Source organism: Panthera leo, chromosome A2, assembly GCF_018350215.1.
Source record: "Panthera leo isolate Ple1 chromosome A2, P.leo_Ple1_pat1.1, whole genome shotgun sequence".
NCBI lineage: Eukaryota > Metazoa > Chordata > Mammalia > Carnivora > Felidae > Panthera > Panthera leo.
In genome coordinates this window covers 162,201,708-162,228,180 of record NC_056680.1, presented here as the reverse complement: position 1 = coordinate 162,228,180, position 26,473 = coordinate 162,201,708, and the positions used below count along the sequence as shown (strand labels likewise).

General features: G+C 53.4%; 1 protein-coding gene across 9 annotated transcripts in view; it reads left to right on the top strand.

The window, feature by feature from the left end:
* PRKAG2 (protein kinase AMP-activated non-catalytic subunit gamma 2) overlaps positions 1–26,473 on the top strand; it is a 258,209-nt gene that overhangs the window by 196,655 nt on the left and 35,081 nt on the right. For 4 of the 9 annotated variants that reach the window (XM_042927131.1, XM_042927128.1, XM_042927130.1 and 1 more), the window contains 2 exons: positions 2,578–2,647; positions 22,197–22,303. In XM_042927131.1, the coding sequence (XP_042783065.1) occupies positions 2,578–2,647; positions 22,197–22,303 (177 nt within the window). Of the gene's footprint in view, positions 1–1,899; positions 1,977–2,126; positions 2,171–2,577; positions 2,648–16,954; positions 17,201–22,196; positions 22,304–26,473 lie in introns of those variants that run through there. The other 5 variants (XM_042927135.1, XM_042927133.1, XM_042927134.1 and 2 more) reach the window with 5 other exon arrangements.

The window sequence follows — 26,473 nt, the reverse complement described above, 5'->3', positions numbered from 1 at the left end:
TTTTGTATAAGGTGTGAGGCTTATATTGAGGTTGAGGCTTATTTTTTTTGCCTATCCGTGTCTGATTGCACCACTGTTTTTGCACCTTCCTCAAGCCCATATTAAGGTGGGTCTATTTCTAGTTCTCTGTTTCTGTTGATTACGTGTCTCTCCCCCTACCAGTACCAAACAGCAGTGACTACTCCTACCTCATCATTTTCAAGACTGTCTTAGCTACTCTACAGCCTGTGCCTTTCCACACAAATTTAAGAATGAGTTCATCTTGTCTACCGTCCAACCTCGGCTTGGGTCATGATCCCCTGGTTCGCGAGTTTGAGCCTCAAATTAGGTTCTGTGCTAACAGTGCCGAACCTGCTTGGGATTCGCTCTCCCTCACGCTCTCTTGTGCGTGTGCTCTCTCCCTCTGTCTCTAGAAATAAAGAAGTAAAGTTTAAAAAAAAAAAAAAGAAAACCTGGTTAGGATTTTGGTGGGAATTGCATTCAACGCAGAGATCTGGGGGAAGACGGACCACTTTGCCATGTTGGGTCTTCCCATGCGTAAACACGGGATGTCTCTCCATTTATTTAGGATTTCTTCCATTACAACCACATTGTAATTTTCAGCATACGGATCCTGTACATGTTAAGTGGATCCCTACATCATGTTCTCTAGGGTTGATCATAGTATTGTTTGTAATAGCACTTTCCACATGTTCATTGTTAGCAGGTGGAAATGCAATTGATTTCTAGGTGTTGATCTTGCAGCCTACGACCTGGCTGAACTCACCAGTTCTAGTTTTGGTTGTTTTTGTTTTGTTTTGTTTTTCAATAGATTCCTTGGAACTTTCTGTGGAGACAACCATGTCATCTGAACATAGGGAGGATTTTACTTCTTCCTTTGCAATTTGCATGGCTTTTCTTTCTTTCTTGCCTTACTGCCACGGCTGGAACTTCCAGCGATGTGTTGAATAAAAATAGTGTGAAAGCAGGCAGAGTTGCCTTGTTCCTGAGCTTAGAGGGAAAGCATTCAGGCTCTTGCTGTTAAATATGACGCAGCTGCAGGGTTTGTTTTTGGTTTGTTTTGTTTTGTTTTGACCAACAAAGGTCTTACAAAATTAGTTTTGTCCTCTTCTCCCCCCCCCCCCCCCGCCCCCCACATACCCTTTTTGAGGAGAAGAAGCTAAGTCTCAACTTGGGGATTGGCCCAACCGAGATGACAGAGCAAAAAGGAACCGCAAAGGAGATTTTTAGTACTTCCTCTTCCAGGCCAGGCTTGCAAGAGTGATAAAACTAGGCTTCCTTTCGAGGGGGGGTGGGGGGTGGGGTGGGGGTACTTTACAGCCCTAATCAGCGCCAGGGAGCTAATCTACCAGGGCCCTTGCAGTCTGCAGCGAGCTAAGGGCACCCTGTAGATGGGGCAGAAATTGGCTGTCACACCGGAGAGCCTCGGGGAGTGGGGCGCCTGTCCCCTCTCCCACTGCCCTGCTCTCCCAGGCAGCTCTGGCAGCTTCGCTTGCCTGCCACCCCGAGCTGCCGCCGATAGCGGCGTCTCAGATACCCAGATCCAGGGTGACAGGAGTGGCCGGGGCCAGATTGAGATTTGTGTGAGCTTTTGGCAGTGGCTCAGCCCAAGCGGAGGATCAGCTGCGAAGGGAGCAAATTAAGACTTCCGTGGCTGGGTAAAACTGATAGCAACAAAGTGCAGCTACAATACGTGTAATCCCCGGAACGTTTCCTGTTTTTAATGGGGGCAGGGGATGGATAGTTTAATCTAAAATTTAAAAAAGAAAAGCCATCACACCCCGCGCCCCCCCCCCCCCCCCCAGTCCGTGTTGCCCTCTCCCCTCCGGGGTCCCCGCAGGCCCCCGCCCCTCTCTCCCGGGCGTCGCCCCGCCCACCCGGCGGCGCTCCCCTCTCGCCCCACCCCCGTGCTGGCCGAGACCACACCTGCGCAGGTTAACCCTGCGGGGACGCGCCGCCCGTGGGTGGCGGGGAAGGTGAGCGGGGGAGCGCGGGGGGGCGGGGGGAGGCGGGAGGACCAGGCGAGGCTGGGAAAACGGGCCTCCGCTAATGGCGGCCCGGCGGCCGAGGCGGGAAGGAGGGCCGCGGCCGGAGGGGGGCGCCCCGGCCGCCGTCGCGCGAGCCGGCCCCGGGCTCCTCGGGGTCCTCTTCCCACGCTTCCTCCTCGCCGGTCCGTACCAAAGCCGCCGGGGGGCGGGGGGGCGGACCGATCCACTCGGGGAGGGGCGGCGGGTTAGGCCGCGGCCCGCGCCACCTGCGGCCCCCGGACGGGGGCGGGGGCTGAGGGGCCGGGGCCGCGCCGTCCTCTCCGTTCCCCCTCGGTTCCCTGCCGGCGGGCGGGGCCGCCGCGGCCGGGCCGCCCGCCGCCGGCCCGCCGCCGGCCCGGAGGCCCCTCCCCACGGCGCCCCGCGCGTCCCCGCCCGCGCCCGCACTCGGCGCCCGCACCCCCGCGCGCCCCCGCCCGCGCCCCGCGCGCCCCCGCCCGCGTCCCCGCCCGCACCCCCGCGCCCCCGCCCGCGCGGCCGGGACGAGCGCCGCCGAGCGCATGCTGATCCCTGTCCTCCTCCTCCTCCTCAGGCGGCGCTGGCGGCGGCCCCGGGACCCGCGGAAGCCGGCATGCTGGAGAAATTCGAGTTGGAAGAAGAAGGTGAGTGCCCCCCCGCCCCCGCCGGAACGCGCTCCGTTTCGACGCGGAGGGGCCGGGGCGCGGGGACCGCCGGGGTTCACGCCCCGGAGGCCGTGCGGCCCCGGCTGCCGAGCGCGGCCGGGGATGCAGACGCCGAGCCGGCCGAGGACGTCTGCAGTGGCCCGCGGGTGCCGATCGGGGGTGGGGGTGGGGGGGGGTTGGAATCCGGGCTGGGTCCGGGAGGGGAGCCCCGAAACCCCGGCCATCCGCTCCGAGGGGCGGCCCTTTTGTCCTAACCAGCCCAACTCGAGGGAGAGCCAGGTGTCATGCAGCAGGAATTGTTTGTGGTGCCGCCGTACACGTAGAGGTAACCCCCAAATTGCGTTGATGGCCCATACCTTAAAATAACACCAACCGGTTCCCTGCTCTGTATTTCCGAAAATACCACCGGCAGGGTGTGTCTTCTGGTTAATAGGGAAAGTTAAATAGGAAAACCAGAAGCGGCTTCGCGAATTGGGTTTGAGTTCAGGTGACCCTGTCACTCCATCATTTCTGTCGCCTCTGCGCTCGCTCGGGTTTTCTCTCTCCTGCCCTGTTTGCTTCTTACTTACCTGGATCTTGTGAGGAAGCTGTTGAAACGTTGAAGGGGGTGAGTTCGTTCTTTGGCAAAATTGATATTTGAAACGGAAGGCGATGAGCTTTCACCTGGATTTTATTTTGAAACTGTTAAAATGCCAAGGGCGCAAAGCTTGTTCTTTGCCAGAATTAGTATTTGAGATGGAATATGGCGAGCTCAGAGTCGGAAAAGAACTTTGTACGAGATGCTTGACAGTTTGAGGAATTTAATTTGAAAGAACTCCACGCTATCTCGTGTGCTTGCGTTATTTATTTAGTGACTTCTCTTTGCCCCAGGAGTATTCATGGAATAAAGCTCCTGGAACAAAGAATGTGCCATGTGGATGCTGTGCCGTGTGCCAACTTTACTTTAATACTTTTGTTCATTTACAGCCAGGCAATGACTTAAATAAGCGTGCACAGCCGACATGAGAATGTCAACCAGATAGTATTAGGCCAGTACCTGCATTCATTTTCTGTTTTAGCTTCCCTGCAGCATTTCACAAGCACGTTGCTAGAAGATAACGCACGCGTAGTAATTATCATTAGAAGTCTGCATCCATATTTATTATTCACGAGCAGTTACGTGATACATTTCAGGATCTTACTGGGACCTAATTTGCATTTTCTCCTACTGAAAAATAACCCAGTGTCTTAAATCGAATCCTCCTCATTACTCATCAGTTGCATACCGCGGGTCAAATTTTGGCCACTGTCCACAGAACAATACGGTGTGCCTCCCTTTCCGTTGAGATGCCGAGTGTCTACATCGTAGGGGTTTTCTTTGTCCCTGATACCAGTAATAAGAGTCTGTTGCGTTTAAACTTTTTGCAGATTCGCTTGTGGGCCAGAGGAAAGTGGAGACCACATGCATTTAGAAAGACACCACAGTTATGGTTAAGGACATAGGCCCAGCTTCACGTCTCAGCTCCATTTCTCGTGTAGCCATGTGACTTGGGACAAATCACTGAGGTCCTCCGTCTGCCTTACTTTCCCTGTTTGTGAGATGAAGCTAATACCAGCCAGGGTGTTTTGAGGATTAGATGAGATAATTTGTGTAATGGTATTTAGGACGGTGTAAACCCACATAGTAAGTACTGTGGACATGTTAGTTATTTTTTTTTAATGCCGTTAACCATTATACCGAATTCATGGACTTTTTAGGCTTTTATTAACAAACCTTAACATGGAGAGTCTTCTCAACATGGATTTGACGGGTTTTTTTTTTTTTCTTCCTTGAGATTTATTGATTTAATTATGTTGCGTTTCTCAAAGCAGATCTACGGGCCTGGTTTCTTTTGCATTGTTTCTGCCGACATAATGAATATGAAGTATGAAACCTAAGCATCTAAGGAAAGGGATTTCCTGTTTTCGCCCATCTATTTTTATCTATATCGCTGTCATTACTTTAAAGCAGGCTGAAGCCCACAAATAACCCTGTCAAACTTTTCTAGATTTTTTTAAGAAGGCAGAACGTTAAGCACTTGCTCGGAAGCCGTTAGCAGAGCTAGAAAAAGAAAGAGTGTCGGCATGCTTGTCTAAAATGCTGCTTTGTTTCTTTTGAACTTTATATTGCTTATTCATCCATAGGATGGAAAAACTGAATATCCAGCAGAATCTTACGTTTATTTGCGGGGGTGGGGAAGGTCCTCACAGTTTAAGCCATTACACCCTTCAATATCCTGTGAACTACGCGTTAGCAGCCTTCATCACAGATGGCTGTTGAATCGATCCTCATTTGATCTGTAAACTTCTTTCTTGGGGCCCGCGGGTGGCTCCGTCGGTGAAGCGTCCATCCAGCTCTCGATTTCAGCTCGGGTCGTGATCTCACGGTTCTTGAGTTTGAGCCTCGCGTTGGGCTCTGCACTGTCCGTGCTTGGGATTCTCTCTCTCTCTCTCTCTCTCTCTCTGCCCCTCCCCCACTCGCACACGCGTGCTTGCACGCACACAGGCACACACGGTTCTCACGCGCTGTCTCTCAAAGTTAAAAAAAATTCAAACTCCTTAACCATGCCTGTCGTCGTTTCTGCCTTGCTCTCCGGATGCATTGCTTAGACGGAGATACGTCTGGCAGGCACAGAAACACGTGATGCCGAATATTTTCGTTACCGAGTGTTTTTCTGTTTCCTGATAAGTTATAAGCAATACTGTATTTGTCAGAAGTAATTTGGGGGCGCTGGCGAAGTCGGAGTAGTCTCTTCAAATGTCGTTTGCTTCTGGGAAGGAAGGAGAAGCCGTACCGTGACCTGGTCAGGGGGTCCGGGTCATCTTTTGCCTGGATTCTGACGCCAGCGGCCTTGCCCCCGTTCTGCCGCCAGCCCTCCTTACCATCAGATTCCTCCTTTGCGGGAAGCTCTTTACCTCTGTCTTCCGTCTATATATAGGATAAGTGGGTGCTTCTCTTCCTTTGCAACCTCGCCGCCACCTCCCGGCCGTACACGCCAGTGATCGGAGGGCTGTCTGTGCCAGAGATCGCCAGACGTCTTTTTAAGGGGCAGGTTCTGGTTCTGCGGCTCTGGGCTGGGACCTGGGGGTCTGCGTTTCTGCCAGGCTCGCAGGGGCGGCGGCGGCGGCTGCTTCCTAGACCCCTCTGTGAGCAGCAAGGCTCCAGAACAGACATCGGCCCACTTCTGCAAAGGGCCAGATGGTCTGTGGCTCGGGCTCGGTCACGACTCCTCCGCCCGCCCGTGCGGCAGCGAGGCGGAAGGCAGCCGAAGCCCAAACTCAGCCCAACGGGCCGTGCTCCGGTGAGCCTTCGTTTGTAAACACGGGCCGGATTTGGCTCCCAGGCGTAGTTGGCCAGACCCTGGCTGCGCGCGCCTCTTGATTTCTGCGTGCCTCTCTCGGTCTCTGTGCCTTAGAGTGTTCCGTTACCTTGACCGCGAGACCTTCTCTTCCTCCCTGTCTCCGCCCTGTCCGTGTTACTGATGCCTCACGGCTCTACCCAGATCTTGCCCCCTCTTCGAGGCCGTCCCCCAGATCCCTTCTGCGCCTCTTTTCACAGTTCGTCTTGCTGTTCCCCGTGCCTGACGCGGCCGGCGCACAGTAGGCGTTCAGCAGTGTCCGGAATCTTCGTCCGGCGCCTCGGTGAATGTTACTCCGCGGGAGCGTTGAGAGGACCCGGTGGTTCTGTGTATGCAGAGGGGGGAGAACACTGCCTCACCCATAGCAGTCGCTTTATGCGTCTGCTTTTCGATTTTTTTATTCAGAGGTCAATCACGTTAATGTTTTTCTTTTATCCGGATGAACTGTCGGGAACGTATTTTACGGCCGGACCAAGCACGAGTACTGAGTAGGGACCTAAACACAGCGCAGGGATGCTGTAGATAAGTACCAGCAGCTCAGTCACAGTCGGTCAGTCTATACTCTGGCCGCCGCTTCGAGAATTGGACAGCCCCTTGGAAGTATCCGTGTTCTCTCCCGGCCTCCCTCTTGTCCCTTCAGCTGTCACAGACTCTTCAGTTATTTCAGGGTCTTGGTAACTCGCCATGGCGCGCTCCTCTCACTTAGCTGGCTCTCCAGCCTGCTTCTTCCCTCGCCGTCTGCCTCCTCCCTGACCCCAGACCACCTCTGGGGTCCTCCCTGGCCTTCTTCAGCCTCACGGCCTCCTCCAGACTATTAGCTTTCTAGAACTCACCTCCAGCTCATTTTTCCGGCGAGGCTGGTCAACCTTGTCTACGCTGATCAAAAGTATGGAAGAAACGGGGCCACTTTCTTTTTTTTTTTTTTTTTTAGGAGGAAAAGCATAACTTGTCAGGTCAGAATGTTAGGCCTCGTTTGGTAGTAAAGTAGCCGTATCCTCGTAATCCACAGTCGCTTGGGGCTCTGCCGCTTGTTTTGCTGTTGTTGTCACCGGGAGTTTTCTGCATAAAACAGGGCCTGCGCCTGGTGAGCTTGAGCTTTTCCTTCTGATTCAAAAATACGGCCTAAAGCAAGCGGCAACCACTCTATAAACAGAACCAAAAATTGGTGCTCGCTCAGACGCGTTCATTTTCAACTGGGGGAGCAAAGCGAGCAAAGATTGGTTGTTGTCAGGGGACAAAAAAATCTTACATATTACAGTGGCTCGTGGCTCTCCAAAGGGCCGTGTTACATGAACGGATATATTTCTGCCAGATCATAGTTTCACAGGCGTAGGACGGTTGGGGGGTGGGGGGGGGAATATATAAAAAGTTTCAGAGGGGGATTGGGCAGTGAAAAGTTTGAGAAACACTGCTCTGACTTCAGGGAGAATTGTCTCTCTGTGTTTTTGCCGGGACCTGTCAGAGCACCCCCTTATCACTGGCCTCAGAGCCGCTGCCCAGTGAGGCTCAGCCCTGTCCACTTGGTGGGACGTTGGCTTTCATGTGAACAGTGCTGCCCTCTGGTGGTAGAGACGCTACAGTGATAGGTTTGTAGTCTGCCCACCCCCACCTCCCACCTTTGGGTACCTCTCCATAATGATTAGATTGTTCTAGATTATTGGAAGGCTCCGATCATCTATCATCCAAACTCTGGCCTTCCCTACCGTTTACATACTCATCTCAGACAACAGATTCTCTCTTAATTATAAAAGTAGTTACAATTTTATGAAATATTTACAATTAATTTTTTTTTTCCCTCGGGGCGCCTGGCTGGCTCAGTCGGTTGAGTGTCCAACTCTTGATCTCGGCTCAGGTCATGATCTCACAGCTGGTTGAGTTTGAGCCCTGAGTCGGGCTCTGTGCTGACAGTGCGGAGCCTGCTTGGGATTCTCTCTCTCCCCCTCTCTCTGCCCCTCCCCCCCCCCCCACGGGCTCACACAAATGCTCGCTTGCTCTCAAAATAAACTTAAAAAAATTTGTTTTCATCTCTAGCTGACCCATATTTAAAAGCTTGCCATATTTAATAGGTTTTAGGTATACATTTTAATGTCTCTAAAGTTAGGCTCTAGCTTCACATTTGATGGTATCTTAGATTTGATGAGATAGAACGGTTGTCTTGTGGCCTGGGGAGGTGTCATTACCTGAAATGGAAAGATCCTGACTACCTGAGATAAAGAGGGGCGACTCGAGGTATTTGAAACCGGGATCTGTTGGCTGGGCCTCACGAGCAACTTCCAGAAAGTCCTCGGGAGCTGAGACAGCAGTCCGGTCCTCTCCATGAAGGATTGGTCTCCATGACCTTCCCTCTCAAGACCGACTTTGCTCCGTGAAGGCCCTCAGCTGCGACCCCACCAGTCAGGGGGCCACGGTCCAGACCCGTGATTCGGATGGCGGCACAGTGCCCAGGATGGTCCCATCCTGCAGCTCTGCGTGGGCTGCAAAGTCCCTGAAAGATGTTATACTGGGATCCCTGAGGCTTTTTAAGTCTACTTATTTATTTTGAGAGAGAGAGAGAGAGAGAGAGAGTGCTGCGTGGGGCTCGAACTCACAGACTGTGAGCTGAACTCCTGACCTGAGCTGAAATCAAGACTCAGACGTTTATTTGACCAACTGAGCCACCCAGGCGCCCCTCTGCGGATTGAAAAGTGGGAAGCCTGACAGAGCATTTGGAGTTGACTCGAAAGAAATGGAAAGATGGTTTATATCCGGTATTGGAGGTTCTCCTAACCAGCGTGCATGATGTGCACTGAGCACTGTTGTAAGTGTTCACGTTTGTCTAATCCTCACAATAGCCTTGAGACATAAATATTTTTGTCATCCCTATTTTATAGAGGAAGAAATCAAGAAAGTAAGAGGTTTAGTCACTGTCTCCGGGACGTATGTGGGAAGGTGGGGAACCAGGTTTCAAATACGGTCCTGTGCTCTGAGCCAGGGTGCGTAACCAGCCCGGAATCCTCTTTTACTCAGAAACCCTCTACGTTTTCCCGCCTCCGGCACGTTCCGCCTGAGCCACTGAGGCCATTTCCAGGGGCTGCCTGGTGCAAACTCCAGGGGACACCTGTCAGGCCCCTTCTTACCTTCAACTCTTAGTAACAGTCCACAAAGATGGTCTCTGCTCCCGTGTACCGCACAGCCCCCTCGTGGCCACCTCACGCACGTCTGGCCGTTGGTTTTCTCTCCTTGATGGTTCCGACTCTTGTTTCCAGAGCATGGGATGTCGAACTTGCTCCCGGCCGCCGTGCCCAGTGCCTACCCGCCTTCTTGTCCGCCGCCTTGCTCTCTGCCATCACTTCACTTACCCCGGGGCCTGTTGCCCCGTGTTTTAATGCCATGTATTTAGGGGCGCCTGGGTGACTCAGTCGGTTAAGTGTCTACCTCTTGATTGCGGCTCAGGTCATGATCTCAGGGTTGGGAGATCGAGCCCCGCGTCGGGCTCGACGCTCCGCTCTGAGCGTGAAGCCTACTTGAGAGTCTCTGTCTCTCTCAAAATAAAATCTTTTTTAAAAATTAAAAAATAAAAATTTAATCCCACGGATTTCGTGACCACAGTGCTTAATAACTGATGATGCCCAAACAGACACCTCACCCACATCTCTCCTGAGTACGCAGCTGCCGCTGGCCATCTCTGCTGACCACTTCACCCGCGGCCTCTGTTCTGGCCTCCTGCATCCCCTCCTCCCTGGTTTCGGCCGGCCGAATTCAGTAAGTGGCATCACATCCGCCTCGCTGTCGTTGTAACAGGAGTGATGCCGGAGCTCGTGTGCCCGCGTCCGGGTGATGGAGCCCTCGGACCGTTGCCAGTGCCTGTCACTCCTGCCGTCACTGGGGGCCAGCCCGTCCGTGTTGCTGCTGACCTGTTAAGCAGCCCGCTGTCTCCCAGCACCTGCCCCACCCTCCAGTCAAGTTCAGCTGCTGCCCCCGGAGGTGTTTTATAAAAGCACATACGTGGGACACCTGGGTGGCACAGCTGGTTAAGCATCCGATTTCGGCGGCTCCGGTCACAATCTCGCGGTTCGTGAGTTCAAGCCCCGCATCGGGCTCTGTGCTGACAGTTCGGAGCCTGGAGCCTGCTTCGGATTCTGTGTCTCTCTCTCTGCCCCTCCCCTGCTCATGCTGTCTCTCAATAATAAATAAACGTTAAAAAAATTTTTTTTAATAAAAACACACACACACACACACACACACACACACACACACAAGTCACATCACTGCCGTGCTCAGGTTTCCTGCCCTGCGCTCTGCCATCCCTGGTGCCTGCCCCTGCCTCCCCTTCTTGCGTGTCTGTGTTCGTGGCTCCCTGCACCTGTCCTGGCCGCCCTGCTTGGTACCTCGGCTGCCGGACATTCGCAGGCCGCGTGCCTCTCCCCGGGCTGCTCTTCCTCTCCTCCCGGCCACCTGCTAGTTTTCGTCAGCTCTCAGCCCCGATGTCACTTCCCTGGGGTAGCCTTTCCGACAGCCCCAGAGAGGACTTCGCATGTCCTCCCTGGATATCTATACGGGCTGTTAAGGAGAAACGCGTTTCCTTATGTTTCTTTGTCACTGACTTGTGAGCTCCGTGAGGGTGGGGACTGAAAACTTAACAGTTGCCGTGTTTCAAAGATGCCGTGGTGAAGACGACTTCCGTTTCCAGTACATGTTTGTTCCCCGTGTGAGGAGCTTTCGACTCGACTCGGGCACATAAGCTTCGCGTTTTAGAAAGTGTTCTTTCTTATAAAGAAATAAGGCGTTTCTGTGAAAGGCAGTCGGTGGAAATCCATTTGCCAAGTTACTGCCTCCCGATCACAGAGTGGTGACAGGTGGGGGCGTGCGGGGTGACAGCAGAGGACCTGCTTACGTAATCCGGCAACCGAGGAAAACGTCTCTTAGATCTTTCTTCTGTGGCTGGGATGGCAGCGGCACTGACGTCAGGGGGAAAGAAGCCTCGCTTATCTCCGATGAGAAACGGGGCGGCCGTTCGGAGGAGGAAACCAATTTGGGGACCTCTGAGTTAAATTGTTGTCACTTTTTAATCTGCTTAATTTGCTGCTGCTTCCCTGCTCTGAGCTGTATCCTGTGAATCTGAATTCATGGGAACCCCCGTGATTTACCGTTATATATTGGTCACCTGTCACTCGCAGCAAGCTGCTGCCACGTGTTTTATAGGTCACCTGTTCCGTGAGGACCTCCTCAGGAACACACACGTCCGCGTTCTCACGTGCGGATTTATACCCTGTGTTTGGCTCTCGCCTGCCACACGGACTTCTCGAGCTTTGGAGCGCATGTGTGCCCCGCCCCCCTTGAGTTGCACATGTCCTTCGTGTCATAGTCCCTGAGAGCACGGGGCAGAGCCAGCTTGGAGTCCCGTTCCTTCCACGTAGTCGCCGCGAGACCTCAGGCCAGTTATTTCGAGCGTCAGTTTCATCCGTAACTGGGACAGACTAGCAGCCTCCAGCTAATAGGATTATATGTGGATTGAGTGACAGGAGTATAGCATTTGCTGCCTCCCCTGCCGGGCAGGACAGTGCCCGCAGGTACGGCCGAGGTGACGGCCCGAGGAGGGCCCACGAGGCAGCCGAGGGGGACTTTCGGGGTCGCAGTCACCAGTGGTTCAGCACGTGTGCTGGCGGACTTGACGTGAGCGCAGCCCGCGCTGGCCGGTCGGCAGCATTGGGGACCGGGGGTCGGACCGTCCCCGTTCCCTCCGAGCCACCCTGCGAGGAGATAGCGTTATCCCCGCATGACAAGTGGAGAAATGCGGGCGCCTGCCCGAGGTCACACCCAAGGTGGTGACAGTTCTAACCTGGGTTTGGTCTAGCTCTGTCCCGTTCTGGCTTCCACACCCCGTCCCGCTGGGACCTGCAGTCCCCGGGGGAGGAGCCCGGGGGCCCCGTAAAGGGGTCTCCTGTTCGCGCCCCACTCTGCAGACGGTGCGCCACGGTGGGGGGGCCAGAGGGCCCGCTGCAGGAGGACCCGCCGTACTGCCGGACCCAGGGGCGTGCGCGCACCGTGGACAAGCGCCTAAGCCGTGGCCGAGGGGGACGGGTCAGCGCGAGCAGCGTCCTGCCCGAATCGCCCACTGCGGGGGGACTCCCGGTCTCTGCCCACCCGACTGGGCTGGGCCGCCACGCTGTGACTCCACGTGACTTGCTGAACACGTTCATTTGTCTCCTTTCCCTCGTAAAGTCCTACTGAAATGACAGCAGTCAGTGAAAACGAACACAAAAGGTAGTCTTGCTCGAGAAAACCAAAAACTTAGTTCTGGGAAAAGACCAAAAAAGTGGGTAAACCTTTGTCAGATGTGTTCAAGAATGTCGTGAGTGACCATGCAAAGCTTTAGAAATAAGGGGGGGGGGGGGGGGGGGATCTCTAATTGTGAATGCGAAGATTTAGGAAATAGCATTTAAAGGAAACCTGAGTAGACCAAATTATATCAATAAATTTAAAAAAACTCGTTTCAGTCATCATAAAAGAAATTCAGAAGTAGTCTTAGTTGAATCGTACATTTTAAATAGGTGAACTCTATCTATGGATGTGAATTATAGCTCAATAAAGCTGTTTCTTAAAAAAAGGAATTAACAGTCCTCAGCCTTGGGGCGCCTGGGTGGCTGTCCATTAAGCATCTGACTCTTGATCGCGGCTCAGGTCGTGATCTCATGGTTTGTGAGCCCATGTGGGCTCCATGCTGACAGCATCGAGCCTGCTTCGGATTCTCTCCCTCCCTCTCTGCGTCTCCCCCCGCTCGTGTGTGCCCGCTCTCTCTTTCTCTCAAAATAAATAAAGTCGAGGCACCTGGGTGGCTCAGTCACTTAAGCATCTGACTCTCGGTTTCGGCTCAGGTCATGATCTCACAGTTAGTGGGTTTGAGCCCCGCTTCGGGCTGTGTGCTGACAGTGCAGAGCCTGCTTGGGATTCTCTCTCCTCTTCCTCCCTCCCTCCCTCCCTCTCCCTCTCTCTACCCCTCCCCCACTCAGCGCTGTCTCTCTCTCTCTCAAAATAAATAAATAAGCTTTAAAAAAAAAAGTCCTGAGCCTTCCTTCCCCTGCCCCTGCAAAAGAGGGCCAGTGCTCAGCCTGTCAGTGGGTGCACTCTGTAAAACCTTCAAGGAACAAGTACTGTGTAAGTTAGTTACGTGATTTTAGGGCATAGGAAAAGGTGGCAGCTTCCACGCTCATTCCCTGAAGCTAGCTTCATCCTGACACCCAGACCAGCTGATGGCACGGAAGAAACCCGATGATTAGCCTGGCCTTGAAAATACGGGCAGAACCCCTGCGTAAGCATCAGCAAAAGGAGCCACGCGCTGCACGGTGACCACGCTGGGTGTTGTCCTGGAAATGCAAGAAAACCGCAGCTTCTTAAGAAATCGCTAAGGAATTAATGTCAGCAGGTTAAAGGAGAAAACCCTCTGGCCATCTCAGTAGACACCGAAATAGCAATTGATAAATACGTGCCTTTAACAAAATCCTTAGTAAGCTAGAGAGAGAGAAGGAAACGCCTTTAAATTGCTGGGAACATACTTGACAGAAGCCGCCGGGCAGCAGTGAAGTGATTCCTGGCCTTCGCCGTCAGGGCGGTCTCCACCCTGCCGACCCGTCGGTGCTTGGGACTTGACCTCTGTGAACTAACCTCTGTCCTCCCCGTTGCTTCAGCTTAATAATCTGTGTCCTAAGAACGAGGGAACGTAGGGGAGGGTGGATGCTTCAGTCGCGTGGTTCCCAAGATTAAACATGAAGCCATTTTGAAATGGGGGGGAAATCCCATACAATTTCAAGGTCACGGCGTTGTTTGTGACATCTCTTGGGCATTTATTGCAGCCCGTTTTGCACCCGCTGGGGAGCCGGCGTGCCTTTACCTACCCACACTTCTTTCTACCAAGTCTTTGACCGCCCTTGCCTAGCAGAGCTGATCCATTTCCCTCCGCAGAGGTACTTACCTCTGGCACGCTCGAACCCAAATGCAGAAAGCATGGAGAGAACAAATCGAATGCACTTCATTTATTTTACTGCCTCGTAACAAAAACAGGATCCTACTTCTTGGAAAAGAACTTTACCGATAGAGTGGGTAAACCTCATACCTGTAAAATTATATTTAAGCTTTGGCTTTGTTACTATTTGCGTTTCTAAGCACTTTAGGGAAACTTACATGAGTGTGGTCTTTCCCGTATACTTCAACTTTCTCGTTCCCATTTCTTACTCAACTGTTTTCAATGGTCTTCTAAAAAAATAAAAGATACCGTATGTATTAGGTAAACTTGTGTTTCAAAATGTAGAATAAAGGATAAAAGAAAATTGTTTTTAAACTAACATATTGGGGCACCTGGGTGGCTGTGGGTTAAGCATCAGACTTCAGCACAGGCCACCATCTCACGGTTTAGGAGTTTGAGCCCCACATCGGGCTTTGGGCTGAGAGCTCAGAGCCTGGAACCTGTTTTGGATTCTGTGTCTCTCCCTCTCTGCTCCTCCCCCACTCGCAATCCTTCTCTCTCTCAAAAATAAATAAACATTAAAAAAATTTTTTTTAGGGGCATCTGGGTGGCTCAGTCAGTTGTGCGTCCAACTTGGGCTCAGGTCATGCCCTCAACAGCTTGTGAGTTTGAGCCCCGCATCGTGCTCTGTGCTGACACCTCAGAGTCTGGAGGCCTGCTTTGGATTCTCTGTCTCCCTCTCTCTCTGCCCCCCCTCTCTTTCTCTTTCTCTCTCTCTCTCTCTTTCTCTCTCTCTCTCTGTCTCAAAAATAAACATTAAATTTTTTTTTAATTTTTTACATTAAAAAAATGAAAAATACAAAAAAAACCCCTCTAACATTGGGGCACCTAGGAGGCTCAGTTGGTTGAGTATCTGACTTCGGCTCAGGCCTTGATCTCATGGTTCGTGAGTTCGAGTCCCACGTCAGGATTTGTGCTGATAGCGCAGAGCTTGATTCAGATTCTCTGTCTCCCTCTCTCTCTGTCTCTCCCTCCCTCTCTCTCTCTCTCTTTCAAAAATAAACATTTAACAAATTAAAAGAAAAACTAACATTGATCTTTAGTGGAATTAGAATGCAAGGTCTGTATATTAAGTTAAAATCGTGGGGATTGGAGGGGCACCTGGGTGGCTCAGTGGGTTGGGCGTCTGACTTCGGCTCAGGTCATGATCTCACGGTTCATGAGTTCGAGCCCCGCGTTGGGTTCTGTGCTGACAGCTCAGAACCTGGAACCTGCTTCGGGTTCCGTGTCTCCCTCTCTTTCTGTCTCTCCCCTGCCCATGCTCTGTCTCTCTCTATATATCTCTTAAAATTCAATAAACATTAAAAAAAAATGAAAAATATATTTTAAAAAAATTCGTGGGGATTGGAGATAAGGAGTCGGGCTTTTTGTTTAGAGGCTTTCTCAGTGAAGTTCGGGGTGACACGTGATGTTTGTTTCAAAATGCCTTCATCCATGCACACTTAGCTCTTTGAGATGTGGTTTGGATCTATGACCGTGACCCGTGATGTCACCCCAGGTGCAGTGTTCAGTCGTGGCAAATGAAGGAGGCGGGATGTGGCCTGGAGTCAGGTGTGCGTGTTGCCGGCCGTGGCCTAGCAGAGCCTCTTCCCCGCGGTTGCCCGACGGCAGCTTGAAAAGCCTGCCCCCAAGGACAGGCCACCATCCCTGTGAGGGGCTCCCCCTTCCATCGGTCCTGTAGGCCCCCAGCCCCTACGGCTCTGTTAAGTCAACCCTGGGACTGGCTCGTGGTTTTCATCTGCCAGGGAGGACGCCAGGGGCCGATTTAGTTAGGACAGCACACGGAAGGGAGCAGTCGCCCTCTGTACAGTCCTTAATTGTGTCCCCTCACCTGCTTGCTGTCTGCAGAGAACGAATGGTCTCCCGGCACGTCTGGCCCCGAGCAGGCAGAAGGCGTCCCGCCTCAACACGGTTAGGGAGTCGCTGCATCGCCGAAGCCGGCCGCTGCTCCCTTCTCTCCCATCCCCACCACTGAGCCGTCTGCGAGCCACTCCCAGCCAGACTTCCAGCACCTTCCACCTGCCCCTTCGTCTCGCTCTCCTTCTGTGGGAGTCTCGCCTTTCTTAGACTAATTATCAGTGACAGTCTGTCCTTTTCGTCTTCGTACCGTTAAGGCTAGAAATGCCAGAGCATCACAGCATCTTAGAATTCAGTTTTTACAGAGTCTTGCTAAATTAAAATTCCACGTAAATCGGTGTTATAAAAAGTAATTTATGACTCTAGAGGTTACCTCTGAAATGTGAATTTGTCAAGTTGTTTTGCTGTATTTTCAGGGTTTTAAAATCCGTGTATAATAACGTGGACATTTTAACGTCTTCTGCAGTTTTACTCAATTCAGTTACTTTTTGTTTTGTCCAGTGGAATTAGAAAATAGTTTCAATATAAAATATGCTTGCAACCACTTTTCAAGCTTTAGATTAATGCTGTTACACTTTTAAAAAACTTACATGGGCACTTCCACAAATGCATCATCTCATCACAAAAACATCCCTTTTCAACCCTTCAGTCTTGCAAAGGTGTATAAGTAAAGTTTCTTTACTGATCATTAAATCTAGATTCACCAGCATTCTTTTAAACTGGGGTGCTTTGGGGGGCGCCTGGGTGGCCCAGTCAGTTAAGCGTCCGACTTTAGCTCAGGTCACGATCTCATGGTTCATGGGGTCCAGTTCCGGATCCGGCCCTGTGCCGACAGCTCAGAGCCTGGAGCCTGCTTCGGATTCTGTGTCTCACTCTCTCTCTGACCCTCGCCTGCTCTGTCTCTCTGTGTCTGTCTCTGTCTCCGAGGATAGATAGGCAGTACAGTAATCCTGGACTCATACTTGGTCCTCTGCATTTTACTCATGAGTCTTTCTGCCATTCAGCAGGTGCGAGCCTGTCCTGACACCTCCTGGGAACTTGCTGGAGGCCTGTCCGGTGTCTCACAAAGCTACAGTCTAAAAGGAAAGCAGACCTGTAACTTTAGTACAAGGCGTACCACGACTCCAGAAGCTAATTGCTCACAAAGCACTAATGGGAATGTTAAAAGGAGCAATTACTTCTGACTTGAAGGCTTCACGGAAGGTGTTCCGGGTCCTTGAACTGAACTTTGAAGCTACGTTAGTTTTCTGAGACCCCGTCACAAACATAGCAGCTTAGAACGATAGAACTTCATTCAAGGTGATTGTCCTTGACTCTCCTAGCTTCTAGGGGTCGCCCCCAGTCCTTGGCGGCCCTTGGCCCGTGGCTGCGTGACTCAGCCCCTGCGTCGTCCTCCCGTGGCCGCCTCTGTCTGTGTCTCGACTTCTGTGGTTTGTAGGTCATTGGTCTTTGGATTTAGGGCCCAACCTAATCTAGGCTGGTCTCGTCTCCCGGTCCTTGCTGTAATTTCACTCGCAGAGGCCCTCACTCCAAATACAAAGTCTCGTTCTGATGTTCCAGCTGGGCACAGATTTTGGGGAGCCACTATTCAGCTGCCAGAAGGCAGGTGGGATTTCAGTGGGCCAGAAACGGGACGCCCTTCCGGAACACAGGACAGCATGCGCAGAGCGGAGGCGGGAACCCAAGGAGCGCGTTCCCCGGGCTGAACTTCCCACACTTCACAGAATCCTTTGGAAGGGAAGTGTCAGTCCGGCCTGAGAGTGGACGATTCCCAGAGGGTGTGGTCGGAGAGGAGGCCGGGAGCGGGGAATGGGGTCAGGTGGTGGAGACCCTGTGCTGTGCGACGACGTGTAGTGTGTCGTGAGGTAGCGAGGGCTTGTCGGGGGGGACGGAGTCGGACCTGCCCTAGGAAATGCTGGCTTTCACGCTTTCCCACCCCGCGTGTGTGTGATCGCGTTTACACTTAGTTGCTGCGTTCTTCGAATTCTTTCCTTAACCTTCAGCAATCGAGCCCCTCACCCCAGTTTCTGCTTCCCAGTAGTCCCCTTCAGCAGCCGCTCGGCCAGCGGTAGGTCAGCGCGTCCTCGGAGGAGGGGTCCTTCCAAACCCAGTAGCTCAAGCGCCAGTGTGATGCTCCGTAATTCTGCTCCCGTGCCGGGACGACCTGCAACAGCAGGGCCAGGAACGAGGAACGGGACACCGATGCCGTCGTAGCCCCGGGCTCCCTGCGAGTAGTGGGAGTCCGAACTCCTCGCGTTCTCGAGAACTTGAATCACGCGTTCCAGACAACCTGTTCTCGTTGGATGGTCTTGGGTTTGGGGTTTTTTTCTTTTTACTTTAATTCCACATCCCTCTTACTTTCTGTTTCATCCCATTTCTTTCTTCACTTGCGATTGGAGACTTCATCAGAGCGTAAATAATACGAGTGGTGCCGCCGATAATCTGAAAGTTTACACTCCGTGGAGGGAAACCACGACGTTTCATAATATTTCGCTTGATTTTCCTAACTTAAGTCACGAACGCTTTTGTTATTCATGCCGTTTTATCGCAACGGTAATAATCTGTCCTTATTACAGACTCAAATTTTGTCGTAATGTGCTTTACATATTTAACATCTTGCTTTCTTTGGCCAAGCTTCTCACATTTAAAAAAAACGTTTGGGCCCCTGGGTGACTCAGCCGGTTACGTGTCCGACTCTTGACTTCAGCTCAGGTCATGATCTCGCGGATTGTGGGTGCGAGCCCCGTGTCGGGCTCTGTGCTGACCGCGTGGGGCCTGCTTGGGATTCTCTCTCTCCCCCTCTCTCTGCCCCTTCCTGAATAAAAAATACATAAAAATTTTTAAAATGTTGTAGGTCCTCCTCAAAACCCTCAGCCGAGAGGCGCCTGACGAGCCAGGGCTGAATGTCCTGTGCCGTCCTGGGGGGAAGAAAAACTAGGGCCTGCTGAATAATGCGTGGACCTCTGGTAACAGTTTGTTCGTCGTTGCCTTACCGCCTCGTGAACCGTCACAGAAGCGCCATACTGATGAAAGACACTGGTGACGGAGGAAATGCATCTCTCCTGTCGCGGAGGCTGGTGTGTGTTGGGGCAGGGACCAGGGGAGCCGCCGTCGCACCACCACCGCCGGCCGAGGCAGCACGCACGGAGAAAGACCTCAGCGAGCCCAGCTCTCCGCAAACTCCCCGCTGACGTGGAGGCCGTGTGTGTGAGCAGGGAAGTCCTGGGGGCGCCCGCGGGGCGTCAGAGCCGGGGCGGGAGGCCGTCTGGACGCGGAGCCTGCTCCCCAGCCACGCACAGATCCGCCGGCGGGGAGGGTGGGCGCCCCGCGGCCTTCCTCGCCCCTCCCCGTGCGGTGTAGGTTTGTAAGTCAGAGTATAAAATGAACGTTAGGAATCCATACTGATACAGACAGGTAGATAGTCCCGTGCAGAAGACTTCTGAGTAATTCAGGTACATGCCCTCCCCTCGAGGAGGTGGTCCATAACTATGCCTGACCCTTTGAACGTGGGCCACGGGTGCAGACTGCCTCGCAAAGGCTGCCGCGCGGAAAGAGGAGAAAGTCGCCGCCGGCGAGAAACCGACAGATGCTACCGAGCCACGTGGGAAGTCGTGTCGACAGCAGGTGCTGTTGATGCGGTGGGGTGAGATGGCGCCTTACCTTGCGGTCGGTCTTCTCCCCAAAACACATAACCCCGAGACCGAGGTCATGAGAGAAGCCTCGTGCAAATCCGAACTGACCCGCTCCGGGAGAACCCACACCGAGACCGCACGCGGTAGTTACTCGCTGAATGAACGAAGGCAGTGGATGAGTAAGATCCCGGTCGTTCGAAGGAGGGATCGCCCCAGAAGGAGAAGAGCATTCGGGCTGCACGGATCGCCGAGAACGAGCTGTAAAGGGACAGCTGATGAGAAACCCAGGTGGACGTCGGTACGCCTTCAGAAGGGGAGGTGGTTAGACTTCCTTGCCTTTGTGGCCCCGGGGGGATTGTGCGCCCGCGTGACCTCACGCGGTCCAGGGTTTCTCCTGCCACGCGGCGTCTGTCCGGGTGCCCTCCTTCTCCACCAGCGTGTGAGCATGGGGGGCAGAGACTGCGCCTGTGCTGTTCATCTTTATGTCTCAGCGGGGACACGGGGTGTGGACCATAGCACGTCCCGGGCGTCGGTCGGACGTGCGTGCGTGCATAGTTGAAACTGCGGAGTTCTCTCGAGACGCGTCGGAGTCTCTCTCGGACGTGGATTTGGATCCCTCTTTGGTTACTTCTAGGTGCTGACTCTAGGCCAGTTCCTCAGCCCCTCCTCGCCTCCCGTCGGCTCGTGTGCAGAGCGAAGAAATTAAGGCGTTTGCCCTCAGAGTCGTTCTATAAATTGAAGGAGGTAATTGATTTAACACTTAGCGTACAATATAAAAATCCTTGGCCCGTAGCGAACACTCAAACGTTCACCTGCTTTGTGGATAATTTGGCATCTGAGGCTGGGCTGAAATGGGACAAGGAAAAGTAGAGAAAGGCGTTGAAGTTAAAGTGGAACAGACAAGCAAGAAAGATTAAATCCGGCAGGGAACTTGGCAGGGAGCCACTTGCTGACGTGGGGACGGGAGGCGGGGACCGGAGGCTCATGAACGCCAGACCAAGACGCCGGACTATCCCACGCGCAGGAGGGGAGATACTGGAGGAGGGAGCTGGCCGGGAGGTGACGGGAATGGTAGAATTACGAAGTATGGTACCTGGGAGAGAGGTCAGGAGTGAACACAGAGAGTTGGGGGTGTTCACGTGGTTTGTCACGAAATTGGCAAACCAGGCGGCATATACTGAGCATTTACGATAGTAGGAAATACCGGAATACCAAGGGCTCCTTCCACAGTCGAGGAACTTGCTCAGTGTCACACTGTTGAACACTTATTTTGCTAATTCCTAAATACAATAAAGTAATTTTTCCCCCAGGTAGTTTTAATCTTCCCCAAATGTACAGATCAGCGTGGGCTGAGCGAAGTTGTCAGAGAAGTCTCTTGGAGGTCTCTACTTAGAGCTGAACCGTGAGGACAGGTTAGGAGCAAGGCCACAGCAGGCGGGGGCGGTGGGCGATCCATCACCCCGGCTGGGATCACAGCTTTGGAATCTAGAGGCATCCGGGTCTAAATTCCGGTTCCGCAACTTCCCCGTCGTGTCCTCGAGCTGAGCTCTAGTGCGGGAGGATTTCACGGGGCCAAGAAGAGATGGGCAGAGTGTTGAAGACGGAGGAGAGGGTGGTTGAAGCTCCTGTAGAAGGAGAGAGCGTCGCATTTAGGAGGGACTAAGAGAAGGCCTCGCAGCTGCGGGGACACTGGGGCGCAGGCACTTGGCAGACGAGGCCGGGGATCCAGAGGGGATGCGTCTTTCAGGCCGGGTCTTGAAGGATTTTGTCTTTCCTGAAAGCCGTTGAAGTGTCTTCAGCAGAGGGGTGACGTGACCGAATCCATTCTGGGTGCGGTGTGGGCAGCCGTTGAAGAGAACAAGATCAAAAGCGGAGAGACCAGTCAGGAAGTTAGGGCGTTTGTCGGAGCCAGGCCAGCAGCCGTGGAGGTAGAGAGACGTGGACGGATTAGGAGACATCTGTGGTACACTCTGCAGTGAGTCGTGACAAATGGGTGAGGGTGGAGGAGGCGGCGGGACAAGGAGGAAGCCCAGATTTCTGCATCATCGGTTGGATGGTGGTGGCGGGCGGTTCACGTACAAATACGCCGTACCCCCCACGGTACGAATGTGCCGTGACCCCCCAGGAATCACTGCCATCCCTTTCACCAACTGTCAATTAACATTTACGAAGATTTAAATAATCTGCGTACATGTCCACGTAGTTACTGTTTTCAGCGCTTTGTCTCCCTGTGTAGATCCATGTTTCCACTGAGCAATTATGTAGATTGTGTATTTGTTTGTAAGTTACATGTTTGTTTTCATTAACGCTGTATCATGACCTTGCTAACCTCATTTTTTTTTTTTTTTAGGCCTGGGAACTTTTTGTAGATTCTTTGGTACTTTCTGTGTAAAAAAAAAAAGTCATACAGTCTGCAGATACAGTTTTCCTTTCTCCTGTGCCGTCCGTACGCCTTTGGTTTTCTCCTTGCCTTTCCGTACCGGTGAGGGCGTCCAGCAGTGTTGAACAGAAAGAATCAGCACGAGTGAACGTCTTTGCCTTCTCACTCTTACGCGGCAGACCGCTCACGGTTTCCATGAAGTCTGGTCTCTCATACGTACTCTTCAGCTGATGAGGAAGTCCTTTGTCACTACTGACATCTGCCTTTTTTCTTTCCTTTTCAGCAGAAGACTCAGAGAGTGGCGTCTACATGCGCTTCATGAGGTCACACAAGTGTTACGACATCGTTCCCACCAGTTCAAAGCTTGTGGTGTTTGATACAACGTTACAAGTAAGTGTGCACCATTCGCACGGACGGCTGGCACGCCTCCACCTCGGGGACAAGCCCAGCGACACCCCACGCTCCGCACGTGCTGTGTCGTGCCCCCACATCGCTGTCGTCCGCGTTCTCGGTCCCCGTGGCAGCCGTGGAAAGAACGTGCCATAAACCGCTCTCTTCCTCCAGATAAGGGCGGTCGTTCTGGAGTCAAAGAGCTTAAATGGAAAGTTTAATCCATAGATTCTAGAATTCAATAACTCAGTCCACACAGGTGGTAAGAGGCGGGGTCTGTCTCGCATGTTACAGCCTGAGCTATTAACCATTAAATTAATGCCTCCCTCAGGATATCCCGAGCTTTTCTCTTAGTTACGTAGTAGAATGTACAATAAATTAATTTGAAATAATACTGGTTAAAAAGAAAAAAAGGACTAAGGTAGATCATCTCTTGAGAGAGAGCTCTGTTGATCTCTTTTAGTAGAAAAATTTTGAACCCAATCATTAAAAGTGTGCTGGTCGCAGCTAATTTTGTACCAAAATGACCTAATCATGCGTGAAAAGTCCTGGACAATACAGTCGACGTAATGATCAGATTACATCCAATGTGATAAGTATATACACACATAGGTATCTAGTGTGCATATTTGTGCATAAATCTTTACAAAGGAGTATGTTCGCTTGTGCTCCCAGAAGCAGCCACCGAGCCAGGAATTGGTGGGCTCCCAGGGGACCGGAGGGGGGATCTCGGGAAAGCAGAAGCCCTTCCAGGCGGGTCGCGGGCAAAGGTGTGAGCTGGCCCCCCCGCGGAGCTCAGGTAGGGGGAAGGTGCCCCAGCCTCTGTCACTTCGTCCGGGGCCATCCCGGGAGATACGTGCCCAGACGGGGCCGGCTCTGCCCCACGCTCCGGGCCTCTCCTCGTCCCTCCCGCCGCCTGGTTGTCCCTCCCAGCAACTTGTCCCTGTGGCTCGTCAGATGACACCTGGTGTCTTGTGGCCACTTTATCCACATTCAGTGCGGGCTTCGCAGGACTCAGGAACGTGAAAATGGCTTGTTCTTGTGTAATGTCATTTCCAGCTGTGTTTTTGTCATCATCTAGAACTACAGCTGATTTCTGTAACCTGATCTTCTATCCTGTGACTTAGCTGTATTCGCTTCAGACCAGGTAACCTTCAAGGTTGCTTCTGAACCCTAAGACCCTCTGATTCTTTGACACGGCGAGGACAGGGAGGCGTCCGCTACGCTACCATCCAGGGAGCCCGGCAGACAGTAACTTCAGGAAACTCAGTCTCTGCTGCTGTAACTGCACATTTCCGTAGGAACACAGCTGGGAATTCTCAGTTCCCAAAATAAACCGCTGCTAGATCACCCCACCTCCCCCGTGTTCCCACTCCCCAAAAGGCGTGTTACTTTTCCAAGAACCCCATCCCTGACCCTGGGTTTTCCACCAACAGAAAAGTAAGTGATGGCTGATAAGACCTGCATCTGCTTTCCCTCCTGCTCGGCTTTTCCCTTGTCAAGGAGTTGACTTTCTCCTGAATTTAAAATTGAGCCGAGTGAGCGATACTTGAAAAACGGGATGTTTTGTGGGTTGTCAGAGGTCACTGATCCAGTGATATCACCTTCCTAATTAATAGAAGCTGTGTGCATCATCCCCTGGAAGGCACGAATCCTGTGAGGCCCTCGGCTTTGAAGGAGCTAAAATTTGTCACCAGGGGAAGGGGGGGGGCTGTCACGGGGAGAGCAAAGTTAAGCACTTGAAGGGTCGGAGCAGAGTATTTTGTAGACACAGATGGCAGTGGTAGTCGTCGATCCATCTCGGGAGCAGGGCACATAGTGGAGAGATGGCCAGAAGAGAGAGTGCCAGAAACAACCACGTCTCCTCACTGAGGGGGGTTCAGTAAATCCTGGGATGGGCGTATCATAGAACACCATGTAGCCAGTAAGAAGAATGGAAAAAGTCAAAGTGTCTGAGTCTTGGTTTTGGCTCAGGTCCCGATTTCCCAGTTCGTGAGTTTGAGCCTGGCACGGGGCTCTGTGCTGATGGTGTGGAGCCTGCTTAGGATTCATATTCTCTCTCTCTCTCCCTCCCTCCCTCTCCCCCCTCCCCCTCTCCCCCCTCCCCCTCTCCCCCCTCCCCCTCCCACCTCTCTCCCTCCCTCCGCCCTCCCACCCACCTGTCTCTCTCCTCCCTCTCAAAATAAGTAAATAAACTTTCAAAAAAAGAATATATTTTTAACTAAAAAAAAAAGCAAGTTGCAGAATCATACATGTATCATGACCATGTTATTCTGAGGGTACACAGTACCAGAGTCGTAACCCCTAGGCGCAGGCAGGCGTGGGAGACAGAACGGACACATGGAGAAGGTTCAGATGAATGAAAGGCTGCCCCCAGGGGAGGGGAAAGAACAGTCTGGGACGCGGGTTCAGCCCCCACCGTCGGTCTCAGAAGCCAGCTCGGGTTCCCGTGGTCGGGTTCTGCAGAATCCCCACTTCGAGCTAGCGCGAACGGGGGACCCGCATCCGGGCGTCGCCGTCCTGGCACAGTGGAGACCACAACGACAGCCCGCAGCTCTGCCCGCTCGGGCCCGGCGGTCCCCGCTGTCCCGGGGCTGCCCCGGGTGGAGCGGTCCCTGCCACCGCTGTGCCCCCAGCTGGGGCCAGCCTGCCGCGGGGCGCATCCGGAAAGCGAGCCGGTTCTTCCCTCCTCGGGAGCGCCGCCAGACCGCGGGTGTGGACCGAGGAAGGGGAGGCACGCAGGCTCCATCCCCGACACGCCGTGTTCACTTGCCGGCCGGTGGCCGTGGCGCACGCTCGGCAGCGTGGCTGGACGGTCAGATGACACCCGGTCACGGGAGCTCGGGCGGCACGGTCGCTGGGCATCGCGGGTCCTCGTTCCGTCTCCACCGGGGCCGAGCGGCAAGCCGGGGGCGGTTTCTCAGCAGGAAAGCGACTGGCCGCAGGAGAGGGGGTGGGTTTTCGCGGCTGCTCTTCCACACCCTGGGCGGGTGCCCTGTGGCTCTCCTGCGACACCTGACGGGGCTTCGGGCAGGATCCCTGGTGTTGACTTTGCCGGTGACGGGCCCGTGTGCACGAGGAGCCTGGACTTGCTCCGGTCACCGGAAGACAGCTTCTATGGGCGACTCAGCCAGTGTGTCAGAGTTAGCCACTCACACATGCGCGTTGCTTCCAGAAACCTCCCCAGCCGTGTGCGGCTGGCAGGGCGCGTGCCGGGCAGCCCCTTGAATTCCACCGGGAGGAGCTGTGGCTGATGCTCCGGCCTCCCCCCCACCCCCCGAAAACTCCCCGTCTCGTTTCCTTCCGCGTCACCGAGGCGTCTGAAGTGTTGCCGCCTTCTGCCCGTCAGATCCTGTCGGCGCAGTGTCGTCAAGGTCGTGGACCTGGAGGTGGCAGGTGGAATGTCGAGGTGACGAGCCTCTGTGCAGAAGCTTTAAGGCGGAGAGCAAGAGGGCGACGTAGCCCGGAGGCACGTGGTCCAGGCGCCCTGTGCCGGATGCTAGCACGCTGCTTCCGGGGGTCCCCGCAAGTTGCCGTGGAGAGAGAGTATGCGTCCAGGCAGCAGCGACAGGTTCCCCAAGACGCCACATCTGGGACAGCCACCCAAGAGTGGGGCGGGGGGGGGCATTAAGAATTAGGTAGGCCTTCCCTACGTAATTTCTTTTTTTAGCAACACTCTACAAACATAACCATTCTTAATAGACTTGTTTTTTTGGAGTTTTGGATTCATGGAATAGCTGAGGAGTGAGCGTGGAGCTCCCAGACACCCCGTCCCCAGGCCCCCGCGTTTCTGCCATCTTCCCTCCACGTGGCACACGCTCGTCACGGTTCACGAGCCGGCACGTAATTATCACCGGACTTTTGGCCTGACGTCATTTTTCTGTCCGAAGATCCCACCGAGGTGGTTCTGGGAGATTTGGTCATCGTTTCTCCTTAGGCTCCCCTCGGCCGTGGCAGTTTTTCCGGACTTCCTTTGCTTCTGTGGCCTTAACGGTTTTGAGGAGTGCTGGGCAGATCATTCTGTAGGGTACCCTGCTGTCGGCCCCGACCTCGCGTTCTTCTCATGGTCAGACTGGGGTCACGAGCTCAGGAAGGAAGACCACAGAGGTTCGGTGCCGTTGTTACCCCGTCGTATCAAGGGTGCGTACTGTCAGCACGTCTTACCACCGT